General features: G+C 52.8%; 1 protein-coding gene across 1 annotated transcript in view; it reads left to right on the top strand.

The window, feature by feature from the left end:
* Positions 1-22,519, top strand: part of ASTN2 (astrotactin 2) — a 318,934-nt gene that overhangs the window by 166,194 nt on the left and 130,221 nt on the right. Inside the window, exons 11-13 of the mRNA XM_065648278.1 lie at positions 2,839-2,989; positions 14,560-14,726; positions 17,176-17,364. Coding sequence (XP_065504350.1) covers positions 2,839-2,989; positions 14,560-14,726; positions 17,176-17,364 — 507 coding nt within the window. The remainder of the gene's footprint in view (positions 1-2,838; positions 2,990-14,559; positions 14,727-17,175; positions 17,365-22,519) is intronic.

Below are 22,519 nucleotides of genomic sequence, written 5' to 3'. Positions count from 1 at the left end.
TCTGCCGGCCCCTCTGGAGGCAGACGAAAGCCAAGATTGCTCCCAGCTCGCTCGGAGCATCGTGTCAGCCCTCTCATCTGCTGACATCCCCCCTGTCAGGGCACCGCGTTGAAGTGATGCTGCTCTAATCTCACGACGACCGGCGCAGAAGTGATGTGGCCGAGCAGCCTCCCTCCATCTGCAGGCAGCAGCGTCACCTCGCTCCTCTCGCAGGTGACATTTGAACACTTTGCTCTGGCTCTGCTTCCCCACCTTCGAGCGAGGTTAATATTTTAATATGCTTAATGGCTCATTCCAGCTCGGCGGCCCCTGCCCGTGCTTTGTCGAGGGTCATCCATTATGCCAGGCGTGATTTTGGAGAGCGAGGTTCCTGGTCCCATCCTCCGCGCTCTCGAGGGCAGAAGGTCGGCTTGTGCTTCCAGCTTTTAATTAAAACCATGATGAGCTGCCCTTGGCAGCCCCAGCCTGGGAGCACGGCTGTGGGATGAGCCGGCTTCTCCCAGCATCTCTCCAGAGCTGCCCAACCGCAGCTCCAGCCCCAGGGTCTCCTGTCCACCCCCCAGGGCAGCTGTAGCTCCTCACCTTCTCCCCCCAGGGACAGGGGAGCTGCGGGGGAGGCTGGCTGGTTGGTGGCCAAACAGAAAAGTCAAGAGGGACGATGGGGACACGGTTCTCCTTGTGGTCCACCTACGATGAGAAACCCCCCGGGAGGAGCAGATGGGGCTGAGCTTTCTGGTGGGCGGTGGAGGAGTTGTCATGATTTGTTTCTTTTTTTTTTTTTTTGGTAATAATTCTCCCTACATTAATAAACAGTGGTTTTGGTTAGTAAATAACATGCCCTTTCTCTCCCCCCATCTCTCCAGCAGAAATACATGCCCTGATGTAATATATTCTGCCTTTCTCACTCCCTCACTGCAGAGGAGCTGCAAATTCTGGTGGGAACAGAGTGCTAATAGAAAAGGGGCTCTAAAGATGTTTGAAACATGACCAAGAAAGGACAGAGGGAGATTCAGCTCCAAATATGCTGGAAAATCTAGGAGAGAGGCCAAGAGAAGGGGGAATATCGGAAGCGTGATCACCAAGAGGGAAAAGTTAATTGGGAAGCATTAACTGGGGGGGAAGCGGGCAGCACAGATGGGAGTTTGCGACACGGGGCGGTGATGCGGCTGGAGGCACCGTGATGGGCACGGAGCTGCACCAGGGCTGGGCACTCGTCCATCCCGACCCACGGGACCTGCCAATTTTCCGGTTCTTGCTGGTTTTAGGGTGTTTTCCCTGTTGAAATTCCCAGCTTCTAGAATCCTGTGTTCGCCTGGAAATCTTGAATCTGCAAAATCACAACTTCACTACTGCATAGGGCTTTATTTCTTTGGGTTTGGTCTCTGGGTGGTTTCTGGCTCTCAAGTCTGCAGGGAAAAGCGCGATTATGCCCTAAAGGCTCAGAAAGCAGAAGGCAAATTTACGAGGAGGGGGAACAACCCAGTGACTGATTTATTTTTAAAATCTCATCGTTTTTATGCCAATCTCATTATATAGGGGTTTTTTTTAATGCCTGACTCATGATTTTTCCGAGCGTTTGGTGCTGGCAGGGCTGTGAGTGTGACAGCGTGTGTGCGCGGGGGCCTCGCTGACAGATAACGCGATGCCGTGGTCCTCAAGGGCTGGCGAATATTCCTCCACTGCCATTTCATTGCGAAGCCCACAGTTTTCAAATTAAAAAACCCCCAAAAAAGGGAAACTAGCTTGGGATTTGAGTTGTTGTGTGGCTTTTTAGGTGCTGATGGAAGAGTGGGGGAGATGCTAAAGGGGAATAAACCACCCTGTGACTCCTGGCATTGCCTCTGGGGGATATTTTAAGGTCAGAGGGCTCAGTGTTTATTTGCAGCCCCCTGTGGATAAAGATCTAATAAATAGCCTGTGGAGGTCAAGGCCATCGCCGTCAGTGACTTGTTCTGTGACCCTGGGTAAATCACGTTGTCTCTCTCCTGTCGGTGAGCGGGTGACCGGATCTGTTGCCCGAGATGGGTTGCAGGTATCAGTTAATATTATAAAATGTGCTTTGAAGATGAGTAATACCTTGGAGATGCTTAAAGCTCTTGATGAGCATCTGTGTTCCCTTTGCAGGAACCCAGCAGAAAGCAAAGCGCCCGAATACTTTGTCACAGCCCAAATCTGCTGTGTGTGCGGCTCGGAGCGGCAGCCCTGGGAGCTTCCCCAGGCTTTCTGTTGCCATTTGGATTCGGGGGCATTTACGCTTCTTACTTGCTTGAGAGAGGGATGTCACAGCGCGGCCGCGCCTGCGGCTTTGCAAGCTGGAGCGGTGTGTCCCCTGCTCCTGGTCCCCTGTCACCAAGCACAGGGATGAGCCTCTGCATCCCAGCAAGCACAAAGCCAAGTCCCACATGGCTTTCCAGCTGTGGCGGTGTCCCCAGGCGATGGACAAGGTGCGGATGTTTGGGGGGGTTTCTCCCAGCTGTGAAATGTTCAGGAGTTTCACTGTTGTGGATTCGCTGTTGCCTAGTAGAGGGTTGGATTGACACACAACTGCAGGCTGCTAATAAAGTATCTTTTAATTGCCAGTTTGCAGGAGAATGGTATATAGTATCATTGAAACCCCATAACTGGTTCATTTTCATCACAGATCAGATGTTACACAGCAAATTTACTTTATATAGCTTAATCACAAAGCCTTAATTTTCTAGGGACGCCTCCTTTGCCTCACTTTTGCTAATCAAAATGCCATGATTCTGCCTGAGCAGCTTTCTTCGTGGCTTGTCCTGCCCATTACCATGTGCCACCAGCTCCCTGCCAGCCCTAACGGTGCCTTTTCTCTCGAAGGGAAGAAGCGATGCTGTCCACCTACTTTGAAACCATCAATGACTTGCTCTCCTCCTTCGGGCCGGTCCGAGATTGCTCCCGCAACAACGGCGGCTGCACCCGCAACTTCAAGTGCGTTTCGGATCGCAAGGTGGACTCGACGGGCTGCGTGGTAGGTCTCCCGGGGCCGGTGTGTGTTTTGGGGACAAGCCGGAGGGGACATTGCCTGCTGCCTCTCTGGGGATGTGGCCACAGGGACATGTGTGCTGGTGGTGGGTTCCTCCCAGCCCTGGGGCCCTCATGGCAGATCACAAATGCCGTGTGGACCGTGGGGAAGGAGCCCGGGGGCTGAGATGAGCAGAAGAAAAATGCTTGAGGCTGATGGTTGTTTTCCTGCTTGTCAAGAAAGCCCGGGCTAAAGCAGCTGCGCTTTTTCTCCTGTCTTGTGCCTCTCAGTGTGGGAGAAAGATGAAACGTCTCCCCATCCTCTCCTGCTCTGCACCCCTCTGACGCCATCAGAGTTTTTATTTGTTTCTGAATGTGCTCACGTGTTGCCAGAAAGCCTGAATCCCAGGTGTTGCCAGCTCCCATCCAGAAGGCCTCTTTGACCCCAGCCGTTAGTTTTGGGCACAGGCTCTGAATCACTGCCAGCTATCGATGCACAGAGGGGTTTTGCTGTTTTTCCATGTGGGCTGCAGCAGAGCTCAGCACCTCTCCCGGCTCTGACACATCTCCCCTTGACAGCAAAGTCACCACTTCCCTGTGTGCGGAGCTTGTGCGAGTCTGGTACCACGCAGCGATGCGGGGGCAGAGCCTTGGAAGACCGGGGGAACCCGGAGCATCCCTTCTTGTCTGTCTGTTGTAGGAGCCGGGCAGTAGTTGGTGATCCCTGAGGTGGTCCAGAGCTCCTCACCTGCTCCTCCTGCCCTGCAAACACACACCTGAAGCCCCCAAACCTCTCTGCCCCTTCCCTCTTGCCGCAGGCAGAGCCCCCATTACCCCACCCCTCCCATCTCCACAGAGGAGGGAGTTAAGTGTCTCTTTATTTATTGAAGATGTTTATACACGGCAGCAGGAAAGGTCAGGCTGGAGCGGTACCGTCCCGGGGGTGGCGTTTTCATTATCCTCTTCTCCGGCTGCTTGTTAAAGCCATTTAGTGCGACAACCTGATGTGTCACCAGCAGCACCTGGTGCCATCCCCCCCTTGCCGCTCCTCTCCCTTTCCTCCTTTCCTTTCCCACTGTCATTTTCTTTTGTTCCCTTTTCCAAGGAGTAGTTGCCTTTCTCATCTTTTAGAGGTTTTTCCTCGTTTTTTTGGGTATTATTTTGCTCTGAACGCAAACGTGCCTCCCAGACACTGTCAGAAGCAATCGGGACTCCAGTCGTCCCGTGCCGCTGGGAAGACGTGCCTTTTTTTAAAAGTCAGGATATATTAAGGTAGAAATTATCAATTAATTACAGGCCTAGCGCTCACCACGCTGGCATGCGGAGAGGCAGAAATTGAAAACTGTGTCACTCGGGGAAGATACCCGCCCTGCTTCTGTAATGCCCAACCGAGGCTTTATGTAAAGAGAACAAACTGCGTACAGGGGCAGGCAGGGGGAAGGAGGATGTCCTGGAGAGCATCCCCTACCCGAGAGGTGACACATGGGGAACTTGAGACCTCCTCCTTCTCCTCTTCTCCTCCTTTTCTCCCCGCTGCAGGAGCGTGGGGCTGCTCTGGCCTCTCCGCAGCCCCGACTCGTGGGATGAAGCTCCCCAGCTCCCCACCCCAGCTGCAGCAGGAGGACGGGAGAGCTGAGCGCCGTGGGGCAGTTTGGGGACAGCAGCTGCGTCCCCTCTCCCATCCACATCTCTCCCTGCTTCCCATCGGGCCAGCACCAGGGCCACAGAGCTTCATCCCCCCAAGATGTCCCAGCCCCATGTGGCGTTTTATACTTGCAGGTCCCCAGCAATGGCCGGGGTGCGAGCAGAGGTCTGTGGGATGCTGTCCTGTCTTCCTTACCGTGGTCCATGGCTGTCGTCTGGGGAAAAGTCTGTCCCCGCCCCGAGCTGTGCTCGTGACACTGAGTGGGTTGCAGATGATGGGAGCTGAGTTTCGGAGCTCACCACAGCCCCAGCGGGCGACCTCGTGGCATCTTCTGCGCCAGTCCCTGCGCTGGGCAATACGATACGTCCCCTCCTCATCCCACCCTGCTCCCCGAGTCTGCCAAGTGGGAGCTGGGCTTCCCTCGCGAGCAGGGATGGGGTCATTTGCTGCAAATTTACAGGGATGTCAGTTAGTTTTAAAGCTGAACTGCTGCGAACTCAATTTGCCAATTTGGTAAGTGCTATGGGCAATATCAGGATGTAATTTAATTAAGCTATCCCCTTTTTATAGAGTTCAGGGAGCATTCACGTGCTAATTTTAGCACTAGATTTCCTTCAGCTTGACTCTGGACGCTGTTTCGCAAATCATGACATGTTGTTAATCTTTACCAGTCAACAGTTTATTAATTTGCGAAGGCCACAGAAGTATATAATCAGTGGTTCATCAATCAAGGCTAAATCCAACAAATGTTCCAGGCAGGTATTGAGCATAAAATATACATGCAGCCTGGTAAGCAATTAATACATAGCAGAGCCAGAGCCTAGCAGCTCAACCAGGGAACAGCACAAATCTCAAAGATTTCTTATTCCTTTTATATATAATCATCATCTGTTACCAGTTCCTTCGTGCTCTTAATACGGCTTCCAGTAATTCTGCAGGGACCGGGGATGCATTTATCTTTGGGCTTTTTAGTGGCATGGGCTCTGCCATTACCTAATTGTTTGGCCTTAAAAGGACTTGGGTAAAACGTCAAGGGCGGTTTGCTTGCAGTTTGTGGTGGAATCTCTCTGAGGACAGTCCCCTTGGGCTTACGAAGGAGAAACGGGGACGTCGCTTTGGTCAGTTAAAACCCTGCATGCGAGTTGTCACCTGGAAGACCCCAAGGGCTCTGCAGTGGGGTCCCCAGCTTCCATCCCACACATCCCATGGGGCCCTTTTTTTCCCCCTGTTCTCATGACTTTTCTGTTATTTTTATGTGCACCCAGTAGATGGCATTAGCACATAAAGGTTTTCTGTGGTTCTTTTCTTGTCGGAGGCTTTTTTTGTTTGGGTAATTTTAAGAAGTATGAGCTGCGACCTTGCTGAGACCCTGACATCGCTAATTGGAGCCTTGCCTTTGTGCCCTACCTTGTAACACAACAAGAGAATCCCCAAGCTCTAGAAAACCTGTTTCTGTGCAACTTTTCCCTGTTGCATCCTAGAATTGCTGTCAGGTCTGGAGAAACCATGGACATTTCCCTAGAAAACAAAATCCCAGTGAGCTTCTCTAGAGCTGGTGCCTCTGCATGGTGAGTCCAGTGTGCATTTTATACCATCTTGCAGGGATCACAGCAAAACAGGAGAAGCTGGAGGAATAAGTCAGATCGTTGCTAGGAGGAGAATATATATTGCTGATCCCTTCTCCCAGCATGATTGTAGCTGCTCAGCCAGGAGGGAGGATGCTGAAGAAGGGAAAGTGGTTGACCCTCATTTGTTGGCGATTTGTAATTTGAGATGAAAACCTGTGAATTGGCCCTAAGAGAGTGAAAGAAACACCTGTAAGGTGGCTTAAATTCAGGTTTCTCCACCTGTCTCTTGGCTTGGCTTTAGTCATGGGTGCCAGTGTTCTTGGCTGCTCAAGGAGAAGGGGGTCACTTGTGTCTGCCTCCCCAGAGAGGCAGGATTGCAGCCCCAGGGAATAAGAGGGGTGAGGATTTTTTTTCCCATGAGGAAAATGATCTTTGTCCTTAGTACACGAGCTGGGCGAGGAGGTGGATGGTCCCTCTCCGGTGCATGTTGGGCATCCTCGGTGTCTCCGCAGGAGGAGGCAGCAGCAGGTACGGGAATGCGGTGCAGAGCTGAAGGTGATGGGGTCTCACCACCGTGAGGACCTCATGGAGATACAGGGGGGCAAGAGCTGCCCAGGCGGTGGTGGGGAAGGCAGCGCGGTGTCCCACAGCGAGGTAGGAGCAGAATTAGGCCCCTTGTTCCCTGCTGTGTGAACAACTTACCTGGGGCAAGCGGTGTGATCTGATGGTTCTGCAACATCTGGGATGCCTGCAGATGTTGGTGAGTTAGTCTTTTTAAGTCAGAAGACTGTGGCTTGGGCCATGGAGGCCAGAGATGTTGCGGGTGGGTGTGGAAGGGCTCACGGCACGGCTGAGCTCCAGGATCTGTCCCAGCTCTGGAGAGGTGTCGGCAAGAGGCAGGAGAGCCCAGTGAGCCCAGGTGTTCTGCACAGATGTGAAATCCTGCCGGTCATCACCATCTCCCTGCTCACAGACTGGAGTTCCTATGGCATAGTTTTATGACTAATTTGAGCAAGAAAAAAATATAGTTTGGCAGTATAGCGAACTGTTCCTCTGCCCGATCACGGGGTCAGCCCATCGGGCAGGAGGAGTTTGTCTGGCTCGGCTCGGTGTGCAGAAGGTAGAGCAGCCACCAGAGAGTCTCTCAATGAAGTTGTGGCCCACGGTGACACTGATGTGATGTCAGTCCCAGACTTTTTTGCAGAGAGAAGGAAGAGAAATTTGGCATGGTCCACACAGGCGTATAAGCCTCAGTGTAGCCTGTCTGGAGCTAATCCTTCTGTTTTGCTCTCTCCCACATCAAAATGATGGACTGTTCCTTAGCTGCTGCAAAGCGGGGCTCAGAAATGGCTTAATGTAAGAGGGTAACCGTTTCGAGGAGAAGCGGGATTAGAAATGAAGGAGCAGGGCAGTGGCTGCCGCCCCGGTCTCCTCCTTCCAGCACGTGTCACCTGAGGGTGGCCTGGGGGCCAAGGGGAGTGGGGAGATGCTTCCAAATGAAGCAGATGAAGCTGAGAACTGATATTCTTGCTGGAGCGGGGTGAGGGGGGAGTGGAAATTGGGTGTTTGGGAGTTTCAGCCCAAACCAAAATGCTGTGCAGAAGTCCCCCACATATTTGCAAGTCCCAAAATATTTTGGTTCAGAACATCTCCTTTCTGCGAAGGAGGGGGAAATGTTTAATGCCAACATTATCATCTGGAGCTTTATGTTGTATATTGTGCTATCCCAGTGTACAGCCTGAAATAAAAACAGAATTAGGCAGTGGAAACCAAAACATTTCAACCTTGTCAAAACTAAATGCTTTTCTAATTTCCCAATGAATTTTGAGATGTAATTGATGGAATCCCACAAAGCACTTAAGCTTCATCACATCTGCATTTTTTTTCTGACAGACAATTGTTCATTGAAAAATAAAAACTCATCCGTCCCTGCCTTATGAGGCACCTTAGCTAATTATGTTACATGCACACGCAAGGGAGGGCGATGGGGAGGAAACCGTTCTCTTCTAATCCCTTTAAAGTTTAGCTGGCTCCTTGAAGCAGAAGATGACTCCTTCTGCAGGTCATGGTTGGAAGCAGAAGCCCCCGAGCTCAGCAGCAAGCCCCCTCCTGGGAAGCCTGCGGTTTCGGATTTATCTCATTAAGCCAGGTAACGACGTGTGATAAAAACGCGATTTAAGGAAGAGAGATGAGCAAAGGGTGGCAGAAGCCACTGGGGTCGGTAGCTGGCTGTGGCAGGGAGCGGGGGACAGGTGGGAGCCCCCCACCCACCTTTGCTTTCAGTGCTGCAAAAATGGGTTTGCACTGTGCCAGCGATTGATGGGCAAGTTTAAAAGCAAGTGGAACAGCTCAGGAAGTACCGAGGTGAGCTGGAGGTCTCTGCCAGAAGTAGTTTGGGTTGTAAAAGCCCCATTTTCTCCAGTGTTGGCTTTTTCAGTGGAGTTCCTTGTAGGGCTTCGTGGGCACCAGCCCTCGCCCCTCTCCTCCCCAGCAGACTGGGATGCTTCATGTGTACCGGTCGCAGCGGGGCTGGGTCTTTGGATTTGGTTTGGATCATAGGATTTGATGTAGAGCGTTGTGGCTGGGCTGTACCCTGGGTGCCAGGTGGGGCAGGAGTTGAATTTCTGGTCTCCCGAAGGTTTATGGGAGTTCCAGCCTCCACTGCGGCTGATGGGTGGGAGATGCCAACGCACCCCAGAATGGGCTGTTGGGGGCTTCTGGAAAGAAAGCAGCTGGAGGGTTTCCACTAGCTTGATTTCCTTGCCCCAGGAGCTCTGAACAGTTACATCTGTGTACGTAGCATCCCAGCAGCTGCTTGAAAAAAGTCCATTCCACTTTGAGGTGCAAAGAAAATATACATAGTGACCTGCCTCAGAGGATCCACATGAGAGCTGTGCGGTGGCCAGAGGCGAGGAGATGCTCTCTCATTGCCCAGAGCTTCGGTCTCCTCGATGGAGCCCCCAGCCCCGCTGTCATGGGGGGACCGAGCCGAGAAGCATGAGCTATTGCATCATGTGCTCAGGAGCCTGGAAGACAGATGGGTTTGATTTTCTAAGGCTAAAATAATGATTGATGATCTTGAAAGGGAAAAGGAAGCAGGGGAAAAGGAGGCGGGGGGGGAAAATGGGAAGATAATGACTGTTATTTCAGCAAACAGTTGTGATGTTCCTGTGGGAAGGATGCTCCCCCGCAATGGGGTGTCGCGGGGGGGGTCTGCTGGAGCGGTGGTGTGGACATCACTGCCCTGAGGAGATGAGATAGGGGTGGAAAGAGACTGCCTGCAGCCAGTAGGTGCTTTAGCAAGTGGCTTTTTGGCCCATTTTACCAGAATAATAGGACAGGGGGGATAAATCTCACCTGTAGAGACGAGGCTGTGTACAGCCAGGCTCTGGTCCTGCAGCTGATGAGGAGCGTTGCTCGCTGGGGCCCTTCTGGACTTAGAAAGCGAAGGCAGAATAAGCCAAAGTTATCCAAATATATGTGTGTATAAGGACGCAGAGGAGTTTACTGCATTTGTATCATTTCTGAGCTCCAACGAGCAAATCAAATCCATGCCAGTGCATAGTTCGGAGCTCATTAAAATGCTGGCACTTGCTTGTACCTCAGCAGTGCCTCAGATTAATGTATTTGTCTCAAGCCGAAGAGGTTCCTCGGTGAGGAGTGAGGATGCCTCTGAACGAAGCGGGGTCATTAGGGCCTTTGGATGCTGCACTCGGTGCCTCTGCGGGGCTGAGCACCCAGCCCTTTCCGCTGAGGATGCACCAGGAATAGGGACGGGGTCTCATCCAGCCGTGGGTGTGTGGTACCTGAGCGGTACCGGGAGCTGGGGGTTCCTGGCAGCTTCCCTGTGCGGTTTTGGGGGGCCCAGAGCATCGCCTCCGACACCCCGGCGTGGGAGAAGTCTGGGCTTTTATCTCTGACAAAAAGGCTGCTATTGTTGAGAAAACAGACCGGAATAATAAAAAGGGCAGTTTACTCTCTACAGAAACACTTTATTAAATATTCTTTTTTTAAAACTAATAACAGAAGAGCTGAGCGGAGAAGCCCGGGCAGGCAGCTTGGATGCGGAGCTGATATCCTTTCGTCTGGGGGATCCGTGTCTGTAATGAGACTCAGATTTTGTTTCCAGTGACCCCCTCACCCGTCTCCCTGCTAATGAGCTTTGTAAAGGAGAAAGGAAAAAAAAGGAACCCTTTGCTCACTAATGCGAACAGGGGCTTGTGCAGATACTTATTTTGCTAAGACACTGTCTTGTACGGGTTTTGGGGGATGCTTTTGTTCCCCGCGGAGTTGATCCTCCTTCCGTTGCGTTTGTTCTGGCTGTGCTGAGGATGGTGGTGATGGGTGGAGGAGCTGTGCCATGTCCTGGTGGCAGGAGGCCACCTGGTGTCACACACTGTGCTGGGGTGACAGCCGTGGGCATGAGCATCCCGTTTAATTCCAAACCACAGCCCCGCGCGTCGGCAGGGTGGGCTCTGGTGACCTCCCGGGGTGGCAGCTGGCACGTGGCAGCATCTCCTACCAGCTCTGCCACTCCGTGTCACCTTGGAGATGTCATTTAAAAGGGGAAAAAAAAACCTCCGCCTCTCCAAAAATCAGGTAAAAATAGCACTTTCTTATTCAGCATATCCATTCCCTGTGCGTACTTGGAGTCCGTTTGCTGACTGAAATGACAGAATTAAAGCCCTGGGTGTTCTGCCTGGTGTGACGGGGAGGGGATGAGCCGGTGCCCGTCTGTGCCGACAGCCGGACCCCACGGAGCCGTCGGCTGTTCCCCCTTCGCAAACCCATCGGCAGCAGCAGGGCCGGGGTGTTGTAGCTGTGGGTCACCTTTAGCCCGCAGGCTCTGTATTATCAGTGCTAATGCAGAAGGAGGTAAGGGAGTAAGTTTTCTTTCCAATCCCAAGAGCAATTTTCAGGGCTGGCCCTCATCACAGAGAAACCGATTCAGTCCCGCGTAGATGGAGTGGATTTGCAAGGCAGTGGAATTACATTTGTGTGGTAACGGCTTCTCGCTGGCTGTTCAGAGCAGACCAAGAGCTTAAGAATCTCCTCCTACCTTCCTTTTCCTCTCCATAGTGTGCATTAAGTACTAAACACTCTTCCCAATCTCTGAGATATTTTTGCTTGTCAGATCCGTGGATGAAGGATGGTCGGGGAGTTTGAAGCGAGTTCCCAAGCAGCGTAGGTCTAACGTGGCAAACCACAAACAGCTTTTTCTTTCGAAGAGCTGACTAACAGTTTGTAGGATCCCTTTGCCTCCCTGGGTAAATGGATCCATCCCGTATCTGGACGGGGGGTGTGCAGAGGGGGTTGGCCGGGGGCTGCGGGGACACCTTGTCTCACCAGCTGTCCTCCCATCGGGGAGGGACGTGTCACCCGTGATTGCCCAGACAGAGTTATTGGCTGAGTTGCTTATTGATTTTCTAATCATTTTCTGACACAGCCCCCATCCTGTGTCACTGCCAAGGCAGATCGCAAATTGAACTGCAGCTGAATTGATGGGGGATTGATTAAAACTCCCCGTAATTATTGGTTCTCTGCTGCCCGAGCCAGACAAATCAATGTCAGCAATAACAGATCTGGACCTTTATAAAATCCCAGCAAATGCAGAGCAAGTGATGGGTTTGTGAGCCCACCCAGGAGCCCAGACCAACCCTTCAGCCCAGCCCAGGGAGTCGGGATGAGCATGAGCCGGCTTTTTCCTGGGGCATTTCTGAACTATGAGAAGAACTATAAGAACTTTATTGCACCCAAACGGGCGTTGGTTTTCCCCTGGCTCTGATCTGTGGATGGGACATCCCGATTGCAAATCCTCTCCTCCAGGGGCAGGGAAATCTCTAGTAAAGTTTTACTGTGCTCAATATTTGCTCCATTTAGCTCTTCATCCCTGCAAACCCCCCGGCTCGGCAGGGCTGGCATTGCTTCTCCCGCCGTCTGCCTGTTTGTTTTGCTGGCTGGCACTAATTGCGGTGCTTGCTGTCCCTGGCGTCTTCGTCCCCTCCAAGCGGGGACATCTCCCGTGTTTGTGTGTTGGCTACCGAAGCTTTGTGTCCCCGGGGAGCTCCTTGCTGCAGCAGTACAGCCGGGGGGGTGCGGAGAGAGGGAGTGCTTTACTTGTGCAGGTTTTGTGCTGAGCTATTTGCCTGTTGTAATTAACCCGTTAGGATGCATAATGACAAACAGAAAGGAAACATGTTTTCTGGTGATTAAAAGCCGAACTGGAGGAATATCCCAAAGGTGGCCTGGAGCAGAGTGGGGCTAAGGGAGGGAAGGCTTTGGTGACCTGCTAACCCAGTCCTGGGGAAAGAGCTGGGGCTGGGGAAGATGCTGAGCTCAGCACACAGATCAGCGCCAGGACGAGAGCTCCGAGTGACAGCTCAGAAAAGCCGTGACTGATCCCCTGGCTGGGATTCTGTAGCTTCTGCTGGCTGAAGGTCCCATCCAGTTGCCTTCAGCACCCTGAAAGGTCCCGGGGAGCTCCAGAGAGGACTTGGGCAGAGTCCCAGACCTCCCCGTCCCCTCGGTGTGCGGATGCGGTGCCGTGGAGCGGAGGATGCTGTTTGCAGCCAGCCCTCCCTGTCCTCCAGGGAGATGCCTTTCTGCCAATTTGCACAGCTCTTATTCTTACAACGAGGCCGGCAGACGCGGAGGAGACCGCAGGAGGCAAGTGTTGTATCTGCGGATTCACAAACACGCTTATCCTGATCCTGTTTCCCAGGCAGCTCGGCAGTGAAAAGCACAGATTGTTCTAAGTGTCCTCTTCTCCTTCATATTTATTCTGTATATGCAGCTAGAAAGCTTCCTGCTCCTGTGTCTTCTGCTGCTACATGTCCAGGCGAGGCTGCTGGTTTCTGGGCTGCCTCTCCATGGTCCTGCCTGCACCCTGCCTGCTCTACAGAGACAGGCAGCACCTTATTCCAGAGCCCTTTGCTGCTAATATCCTTTGGCTAGAAAAGCCGTGTGCCCCTCAGTCTTCCTCGCCTCCCCTTCTCCCCTTACCCAGTGCCTGCAAGGAAGGTGCTGGGCTTTGCAAGGTCAACCCAAGCTGTGGAGATGAGGGCACCAGAGCCAGCAAAGTGTCTGAGGGACGTCAGGTGGGGCAGAAGCAGCTTTGATGCTGGAAAATGGGTTTCTAAAAAGTGGAGAGAAACTCGGATGGGCCAGGACTCTCTGGAGCATCTTCTTGATGTCCCCTGTGGGCAAATTGCTTCTTGAGTAGCGAAGAGTGAGTAAGGCTCGGCCGCCCATCGGGACCCTGCATGTGACAGGGGTCCAGGATCTCCTGAACTTTTATTAATATGTACAGCATTTTGCTCACAGGGAAAAATTGATTTTCTTTTTTAAGCACAAAGTATAGCAGTTTTATAACCTTTCTTCTGCTTGACAGAGGCCATTTATAACCTGCCTTCATCACTACCTGTACAAGCTCCAGTCTGACTCATCTTCAAGAAATTCCATAATGCATTTTTAATTGCGAGCTGCTGCTAGGCAAGATTTATTTATTTTTTCAAGGACTGGCCTTTTTGTTGTTGTTTGTGTGCATGCATATTTGGCGGAAAGGGATAAATATCGCAAGTGGAATAGAAGAGCGCTTTAATCTGGGTGACAATTTATTGATGGCATTTGCTGCCTGCTGGGTTTTATCTTTTGGGACAAGGAAAGCCAGCTGGGGAACTGAAATTAAAACCCAGAGCCAGATCCCCAGCTTGTGTGAATCAGCATGGTTCCCTCGGCTGTGGAAAACTGTTCTGATGGGCTTGGGACTGGGATTCTCCCCTTCCCAGGTCCTGCCTCCAGCACGGGCTGGTCCTGCCCACAGCTGCCTCCTCCCCGGGGAGACAGCGAGATGCTTTTGGAGATGATGCCAAGGCCACGCTCGCTGGCCTGCCTGGTGTGGGTTGAGGTGCTTTTCTGGGTTGGTCTCAGGTGTTGAGATGGTTGGTTTTGGGTTACAGCAGATTTCTCAGCATCTCAAGAGGAACGGGGAACAACTGCAGAGGGTTTCTCCAGCACATTATGGAGTGGGTTGTTGCGCTTTGCCCCACGCTGGCTTGAGGCTTCCTCGCTGTGTAATTTGGCAGCCTTGAGGGTTTCACTCTCCTCCAGAGGGAGGATGGGGTGTGTGGCTTTTGCATTAGATCAGCTCCTTGCCCTGTGGTCTTTGCCCCTTTCCCAGCCCCTGGGCTGTGCCATCCATCACTCAGGATGCACTCATCTCCTGTAGCAGAGTTCAGCAGCACAAAACACAAATCCCTCTGGCTCGGGGGGAGCGTTGTGCCCTGGGAGGGCACCCCTGGGTTGTGGCTCCAGGGTAGGTGGGGACCCACGGTTGACCTTACCGTGTCCCCTCTCTCTCTGCAGTGCCCCGAGGACCTCCGGCCCATGAAGGATGGCACCGGTTGTTACGACTACTCCAAAGGGATCGACTGCTCAGATGGCTTCAACGGCGGCTGCGAGCAGCTGTGTCTCCAGCAGACCCTCCCTCTGCCCCACGACCCCTCGTCCAGCACCATCTTCATGTTCTGTGGGTGAGTCGCCTTAACGCTCTCGCTGGCAGTAAATCAGAGAATCACACAACAGTTTGGGTTGAAGGGCCCTTCCCAGCTCCCCCAGTGCCCCCCCTGCCATGAGCAGGGACGTCTGCACCAGCTCAGGTTGCTCAGAGCCCCGTCCAGCCTGGCCTGGGGTGTCTCCAGGGATGGTTCAGCCACCACCTCTCTGGGCAACCTGGGCCAGGCTCTCGCCACCCTCAGCATAAAAAATGTCTTCCTCATGTCATACAATAACCCATGCCCTTTTCCATCCTTGCCAACCTTCCTCCTCTGCCACCCGTCCCCAAACTGGTGTGCCCAACAAGGGAACTGAACGCCCAAGAAAAATTCTATTTATGGAGCTGACTTCCAGCAGGGAATAGAGGCACCTGGTTTGCCTGCAGGCAAAAGTGTATGGAAAGGCGAAGAGCAATGTGAGCAGATGCACCTTCCTCCTCTCCCCACTGTGTGACGGTACAGCTTGATCTGTGACTCACCAAAAGGGACCCAAAAATTGTACATTCCGTGTTGGAGGGGGAAAGTGGAGGATTTGTTTAAAAAACACTAGTTTTTAATTTTTTTTCCTCCCCTGTGCCTCTCTTAAAATAGAGTTTCATCCCTCATTTTGGCCAGGATCCTATAATCCTACACAATTTAGCATTTTCTCTCCGGAAAATCTCCCTGGCTGCAGTATGTTCTAAAAGGAGCTCAGTGATTATCTGGCTTTATGCTGCACAGCTGCAGCCGGGCATTGCCCACCCCGGCCCTGTGCTCTGCAGATCCCATCTCTTGGCTGGTTCATGCTCTGGGGCACATGCAGGAACCTCCTTCACATCCCTGTGGGAAGGATTAGGGCGAAAGAGGGGGGAAAGGAGCCCTTTGGAGAAGCAAATGCCCACAAATTCCTTGCGGTAACTTTGAGGAGCATCCGTCGTGTCCTGATGCTGCAGGTGCAGCAGAGACCTCATGCAGCCCACAGAGCTCTGCCTGTGTCAGCTTCTCTTTTTTTTTTTTTTTTTTAAATCCCTTTTTGCTGTTTTTTGCGTTTGTTTTTGTTGTTGTTTTGCCCCACCTTCTTTTTTTATTATTGTTTAGCAGCACAGAGTGCTTTAGTCACTAAGAGAGAGCATGTTTCCTCCACCTTGCCTGCAAAAGGGGTTAGGAATCCATCGAGGCACAAGCAACCTTTCTGGGGAGCATCTAGAAAATCTTGGGAAATTACGTAGTCTCCATCCACACCCACACAGGTGATCTGCATTTCAGTCTTTTCTGTCCCCAAGGACAGAGAATATTTCCATTTTTTTCCTTTTTTTTTTTTTTTTTTTTTTTTTTTTGTGTTAAATAATCCCTTTTCAAGGCAGAGCTGCACTTTGGGAACAGGCAAAGCAAAAGTGTGACAGACGGGGGGTAGTTTCGCATGCAGCAATAAAACGCAGTAGAGAAATGGGAGAGGAGAGAGAACCCGGGTGGAGGGGGGGCTGGTGTGAGCAGAGCTCTGCGGCTGCGGGGGGCACGGGGCAGCTGGGAGAACAAACGCTGGGGAAAAGACCAGAGGAAGGAGAAAGGAAGGAGAAAGGAAGGAGAAAGGAAGGAGGGAAGGCAGGATGAGCACACGTAGAATCAGAGAATCATTTTGGTTGGAAAAGACCCTCAAGATCATCGAGTCCAACCATTAACCCACCCCTGGCACTGCCCCATGTCCCTGAGAACCTCATCTCCATCTGTCCAACCCCTCCAGGGATGGTGACTCCCCCACTGCCCTGGGCAGCCTGTTCCAATGCCCCACAGCCCTTTGGGGAAGAAATTGTTCCCCAGATCCAACCTCAACCTCCCCTGGCGCAACTTGAGGCCGTTTCCTCTGGTCCTGGCGCTTGTTCCTGGGGAGCAGAGCCCGACCCCCCCTGGCTCCAAGCTCCTTTCAGGCAGGTCAGAGATCAGAAGGTCTCCCCTCAGCTCCTGTTCTCCAGCTGAACCCCCAGCTCCCTCAGCCGCTCCCATCACACTTGTGCTCTAGACCCTCTAATTCCTTTAGTTCTTTAATTCCTTGGTTTAGAGTTGACTATGTTTCAAGCCAGTAACTCTACCTGGATGCTCTCTGAACCAGGGCCAGGTGTGGTTCCTTATGCTCTGTAACTTGACTCGTTCCCCACCTCTCAAAGGACTTGGGTCCAAAAGATGGCACTGATGTTTCCAGTGTCTGGAGTTTAAATCACATCCCTGCTGCCTGCCTCAGTTTCCCGTACTGTCTTTTGAAGATGAGCATGTGCATCTTACCCACAGTGTGTTGGGAAGTGGGACCAAAGAGCAAAGGAGCGGCCACGCTGGAGCTGCTTCCTTGCCAGAGGGCACTGCTGGGTGGGAATAAGGGTGGGAGCTGGATTTTTGGTTTGCCCGTCGGGTGCCTGTGCCTGTGCCTGGCCCGTCCGACGTAGCTCGTGATCCACAGGTGCGTGGAGGAGTACAAGTTGGCCCCGGATGGGAAGTCCTGCCTGATGCTGTCTGACATCTGCGAGGGCCCCAAGTGCCTGAAGTCGGATGCCAAGTTCAACGACACCCTCTTTGGGGAGATGCTTCACGGCTACAACAACAGGAGCCAGCACGTCAACCAAGGGCAGGTGTTCCAGATGACTTTCAGGTATGGTCCGGTTCTGCTCCTCGTTTTGGGAACGTCGGGATGGTGAGATGGGACCAAGGTCTGTTGGTGTAGAGACAGCATCTTTTGACACGTTCACTAAGGCAAGAGCAAGAGAACAACAAGCATCCCTGGTTTTCCTACTTGCTCATCCTTCCCAGTGGCAGCGGCTTAGAACCATCCTGGGCCAGTCTATGTCTCCTCAAATGAGTGTTTAATCACCTTTGATAGGCTTTTCCCAGTGGTGTTGCCTCATCTCTTTCTGAACACTGAGGTATTTCATCTCCGCGATATCCTGCGACAACCAGTTCTGCCATTAATTGTATATAGCATGAAAGAGCACATCCTTGGTGTGTTTCCAGTCTCTGCGAGCTGGTTTTATTCAGTGGCCCCAGTTACAGTACTGGGAGGAGCCGTGAATATAACATAACAAGAAATAGCATAAATAAACCGAAGGTAAATGCCCAGCAGGGTCTGAACTGCTGGATCTTCACCTTCCTGTGCCCACAGAGGAGAGCTTGCTGATAATTGCTGAATTCAGGGCTGGAAAATGAGTAGATTTATTTACTTTTCTTCACTTCTCCCGAATGCAGCTGCATTTTGATCAGGTGTAAGCTAAGGGGGGCCTGTGGATTTCAAAGCAGCAGCAGTGATTGCAGTCAGGAGAGGATCCAGCCCACACTAACATGACTCCTCCTTGCCCAGGATCTGCCAGTGCACTGAAGGGGTTTTTTCATGTTAGACCTCATTGCTGCCACTGATTTTAGCTGCAGTTGTGGGTGCCCATCACTGCTGGCCACGGTGGGTTTATGGGCACTGTTTCCCCAGCTGAATTCAAAGCCGTCCTAGCTGTGAGTTCGCGCTGAACTCTGGCCCTTTGCTCTCGTGATGGCAGATGAATTATGGGCTCCACCAGCACAAAGGGGCTCAGGATGCTGCAGCCAGCGGAGCACTCAGAGCCAGCAGAGCCACAGCCTTTGCTGGAAGTGAGAATTGACAGTACACATAGGCGATTTTCCCAGTGGGCTCCTCTTTGCTTTCACTCCCTCCCATGTTACAGGCATCAGTGTGTCCATGAGAGCAGAGCCAGGGCTGCAGAGCTGAACTTTTCCATGAGCTGCTGGGCTGAGCAGATCTGCGGGCTTCAAAAACTCCCAAAGCCCATCTCCTGGAAATGCCAGACTAGGACAGGCTCCCCAAAATGAGGTCCAGCCCCAGCTTATGCCATCAGTCTCTAAGCACCAAACCTCCTTTTGCAGAGGCTTAAATTTTCTCTGCAGCCTGTCCTTTGTTTGCATTGCGAAGTGGGAGGGTTGGAAAATCATCTCGCCCCTGCCTCAGCCAGGGCTGGGGTCTAAGGGCTGCTTTGTTGCTGCTGGGAAGCCAATACATCTCCCATCCTCAGGGCTAAATTCCAGCTGGAAAACACACAAGGTTGCCTGTGGGTCTGGTTTATCGTGGGAGATGTGGCTTCTCCAAGTCACACTGTCCAAGGACATCCTGGAGATATGGTGGGTTTGGACAGTCCCAGGCTGGACCAGGAGCGATTCTTGCAGGGCCTGGGATTGCATCTTCCGGGGCTCAGAGCCCAAAGCACTCCCTGGTGCTCTGACTGGCAGGTTTTTGGGTTTAAAAAAAAATAAGGGGGTTGTTAGTGATCCCAGGGCTGGCACCACTCCTGCCACACTGCGGGGTGGATGGCAGAGTATGTGCAGTGATGGGAAGATTCTCCCTGGTCCTCTGCACAGCGTCACCATCACAAACAGGCTTTTCAGTGCCCAGCATCAGCTGCGGGACTAGTCCTGGGTCTAACAGCTGTGAGGGGCAGGAGAAACCGGGTCTGAAACAAGAGCAACCTGCAAAGCATCCCTGCGTGTCACAGGCTGTAGCGTGTGATGCGCTGGCTCGGCAGAGGTCGGAGCCTGGCGGGAGGCAGCACGTCTTGCTCCAGAAATGCTTTTGGCATCCTACAGGGTCAGCACGGCTGCCCTTTCCTGTTTGAACATAGGCTGTTGGCTCCAGAATCACCAGACAGCGATGGGAAGGGCTCGTGTCCCCACGCCTGGCGTCCTTCCCCGCGGCCAGGCTGTCCGGCGTGTCGGGGTTTATGCCATGGAAGCACCATTACATCATCTCCTAAAGAGGGAAGAGGAGGAGGTTAATGGAGAAGAAATTATTAACTAAAAGATGTAATTTGCCTCTGATTTTCATAGATATTCAAGAACCTTTCTGAGCATTAAGATACCAGCTGTTAGAGAAGCCCTTAATTTGGTGCATTTGAAACATAGCAGGAAGCTGCCTAATACCAGGGATTAAAAGCCTGTTTCTGCAAAGTAGGAGCAAGAACCTGCTATCAGAACAAGGGGCTGAGTATTTTAGAGGGATTTATAACTGCTGGGATCCTTTAGCTATGCAGATGTGACAGTCCTTTGAATGGTGTCTGCTTCCCATGTTGCCGCATCTTCAGTGTCTTTCATAAATAGGATATTCTCAATCCACCAGGCATGTCAGCGTGGTGTTGCGAGCGAGGCTTTGTGCTGGGAAAAGCCGTCTCTCACCCCCTGTCCTGGGCAACATCTATCGGTTACAGCGGCATTTCCATCCCATTGGGGTGGTCTCTTTGCCACCCAACGGTCTGCGATGCTTATTAGAGCTTCTGCCCTTCTAAGGGCTGGAGGGATGGAGCTGTGGAGCACTGACGGCTTTATGGTGCCGAAAGGACGGGGGTGTGCAGTGGGTACCTTTAGGACACAGAGTAAGGGTGCTGTGTGATGTGAGCATGTCACACACCAGGCTGGCGGTGGGAGAGCTGAGCAGCTTGGAGGTCCCAGACCTGTGGTTCTAGTCAGTGTGGGTTCAGATTTTGGTTTTCTCCTTTAACCCATGTCATTTTATCCGAGGCACTTGGCACCCAACATTTTGGTGGCATCACTGAGGAGATACTAACGCCACAGGGAAGGATGGAGGAAATAATACTGGCTGCTATGACCAATGTACCCACAGCAGCCAGCACCGTTCATACTGTGGGCGCTATATGTGCTCCATATATACACCAGCATTGGTGCAACACCTCGTTGTGTGGCGCAGAGCCTGTCCCTTCTCGCACGTCCCTTTGCTCTGATTCCAAGGACCATTTCCCCATCCGTGAGCCACAGTGAAGCCCCAGCCCAGCAGGACGTGAGCACCACAGCATCCCTGCAGCTCAGCTCAAACCATCATTAGTTAGGAACTCTGTGGACAGCTTTTTCCATACCGAGGTGGCTTAATAACAGCTAATTATCACTGTGGTGTTTGACTGACCTGTTGGACAAGCCATTGTCAAGGTTCCTGCTGGGGGGAGTGCGCCACGTCATTGCTGTTGTTTGATTGCGAGAATTTAAATCCAAGCACTCCCGCAGTGATGCTACTGCTGCATGGTGCCTCACCGGGCACTGCGGTGGGGGACAGAGGAGGGGACTTTGATCTTCGGAAGCACATTCAGAGCCACCTTCTTATAGGCATCCCTCTCTTTTTTTTTTTTTTTTTTACCTGTTTTAAAAAAAAAAAAGTTTCTTCTCTTTGGTGAAAGGCTGTGTGGTGGTAGTAAATGGATGGGACTGGAGCTGATCTATTCCAGTCACAGCTCTTGGTCTAGCCGGGAGGCGCAGCGGTGGATCCAGCTCACTAAAGACTAGATTAGAGCGATTTTCCCCCCGTTGCCTCACGGTGGGGCAGAGCCTGAACTCAGCGCCACCCCAAGTCACCGGGGGATTATTTTCCAAATGGGTTGTTTGTTCATTCCTTATCTGTTTTGTGCCGTCTCTTTGCCACGAGGGAATAGAGATTTTTGTTTAAGAGCCGTTTGTAGTTTCAGACTGTTGCTTTTATGCCATTAATATGGAGAAGACCCAAATTACTTACCCAGGGAGCCAGCTTTGCTCTCTGGATCATTGCTGCGTGGCAGACGGGATGTCAGAGCGATGTGCGAGGGGCGCTCCCCGGGGAGCAGCCGTCTGCCCTCGCCGAGGTCCCTTCCCATCCCCGCTCTGGCTCTGCCGCTCATCCCGGCTCTTGCTCCAGCTTGGCACAGCCCCGCGACACGGGAAGCTCCTTGCTGACCCACACGGCCCCCATTTGAACCCCCTCCAGAGGAGATGCAGTGAGTCCAGGGAGTTTCTGGGTGTAGGTGGCAGATAAAGACTAGACACGAGGAAGAAGTTTTTGACCCTAAGGGTGGTGGGAGCCTGGCCCAGGTTGGCCAGAGAGGTGGTGGATGAACCATCCCTGGAGACATCCCAGGCCAGGCTGGACGGGGCTCTGAGCAACCTGAGCTGGTGCAGATGTCCCTGCTCATGGCAGGGGGGGCACTGGGGGAGCTGGGAAGGGCCCTTCCAACCCAAATTGTTTGATGGTTCTGTGATAAGCAGCCAAAATGGCTTGGTGGCTGGAGAGGGGAGAGGATTTGTGTCAGCGCTCCTTCACTGCAAAAAAACCCCGGCTAAACACCAGGTGTTTTCCTCTCTCCAGAACCAGAGGGGACAGTTCTGGGGGGATGCAGGGATGCTGTGCCGAGCACCTTCCTGCAAACTGGAAGCGCCCTTCCCTCTGCAAATCCCTCCTTGGAGGATGCTGTTCCTCTTATCACCACCTGTAAAACGGGGCTGCTACTTCTTTACAGTCTTAGGCAAAGAAAAGGATGGATCGGTGGTGGTGCTGAGCAGCACCGAGGTGGCCGGGGTGCCGTGGGGAGGGACGGACACCCGCTGGCCCCCAGCGCTGCCAGCCCGGCAGCCAGCTCTGCCACCGTGCAGCCACGGTGCCGCTGTCAGGCAGCGCGCCGGGTCGCTGAACCAATGCGGGGATTTGTCATAATATTGATGGGGAGTTTGGCAAGTTAATTTTAAATCTGTCACTCCTTCCCCTCGTCGCTTCTCAGCCCTTAATAAACCGGCGCGGCAACGGCGGGGCGTGCTGACAGCTCGGTGCCAGCCCTGCCCGGGGGGCTGCTTTGGGAAATGTGCCCACCCCGTCGCTCCCCGCTGCGTTGGGGGAGCTGCACTCGGTGCCCCCCCCAGCTGTGGGTGCTGGTGGGGGGCAGGATGGGTGCTCAGCCGGGTTTTTTAGCATCACGTCCAGGCGCTTCGCTGGTGCCGCCCGGCTGGGAGCTGGCAGCCAGCCC

This window comes from Caloenas nicobarica, chromosome 19 (genome assembly GCF_036013445.1).
Source record: "Caloenas nicobarica isolate bCalNic1 chromosome 19, bCalNic1.hap1, whole genome shotgun sequence".
NCBI classification, from domain to species: Eukaryota; Metazoa; Chordata; class Aves; order Columbiformes; family Columbidae; genus Caloenas; species Caloenas nicobarica.
Note: the sequence above shows the minus strand (reverse complement) of the source record. Positions and strands in the feature narration are given on the sequence as shown.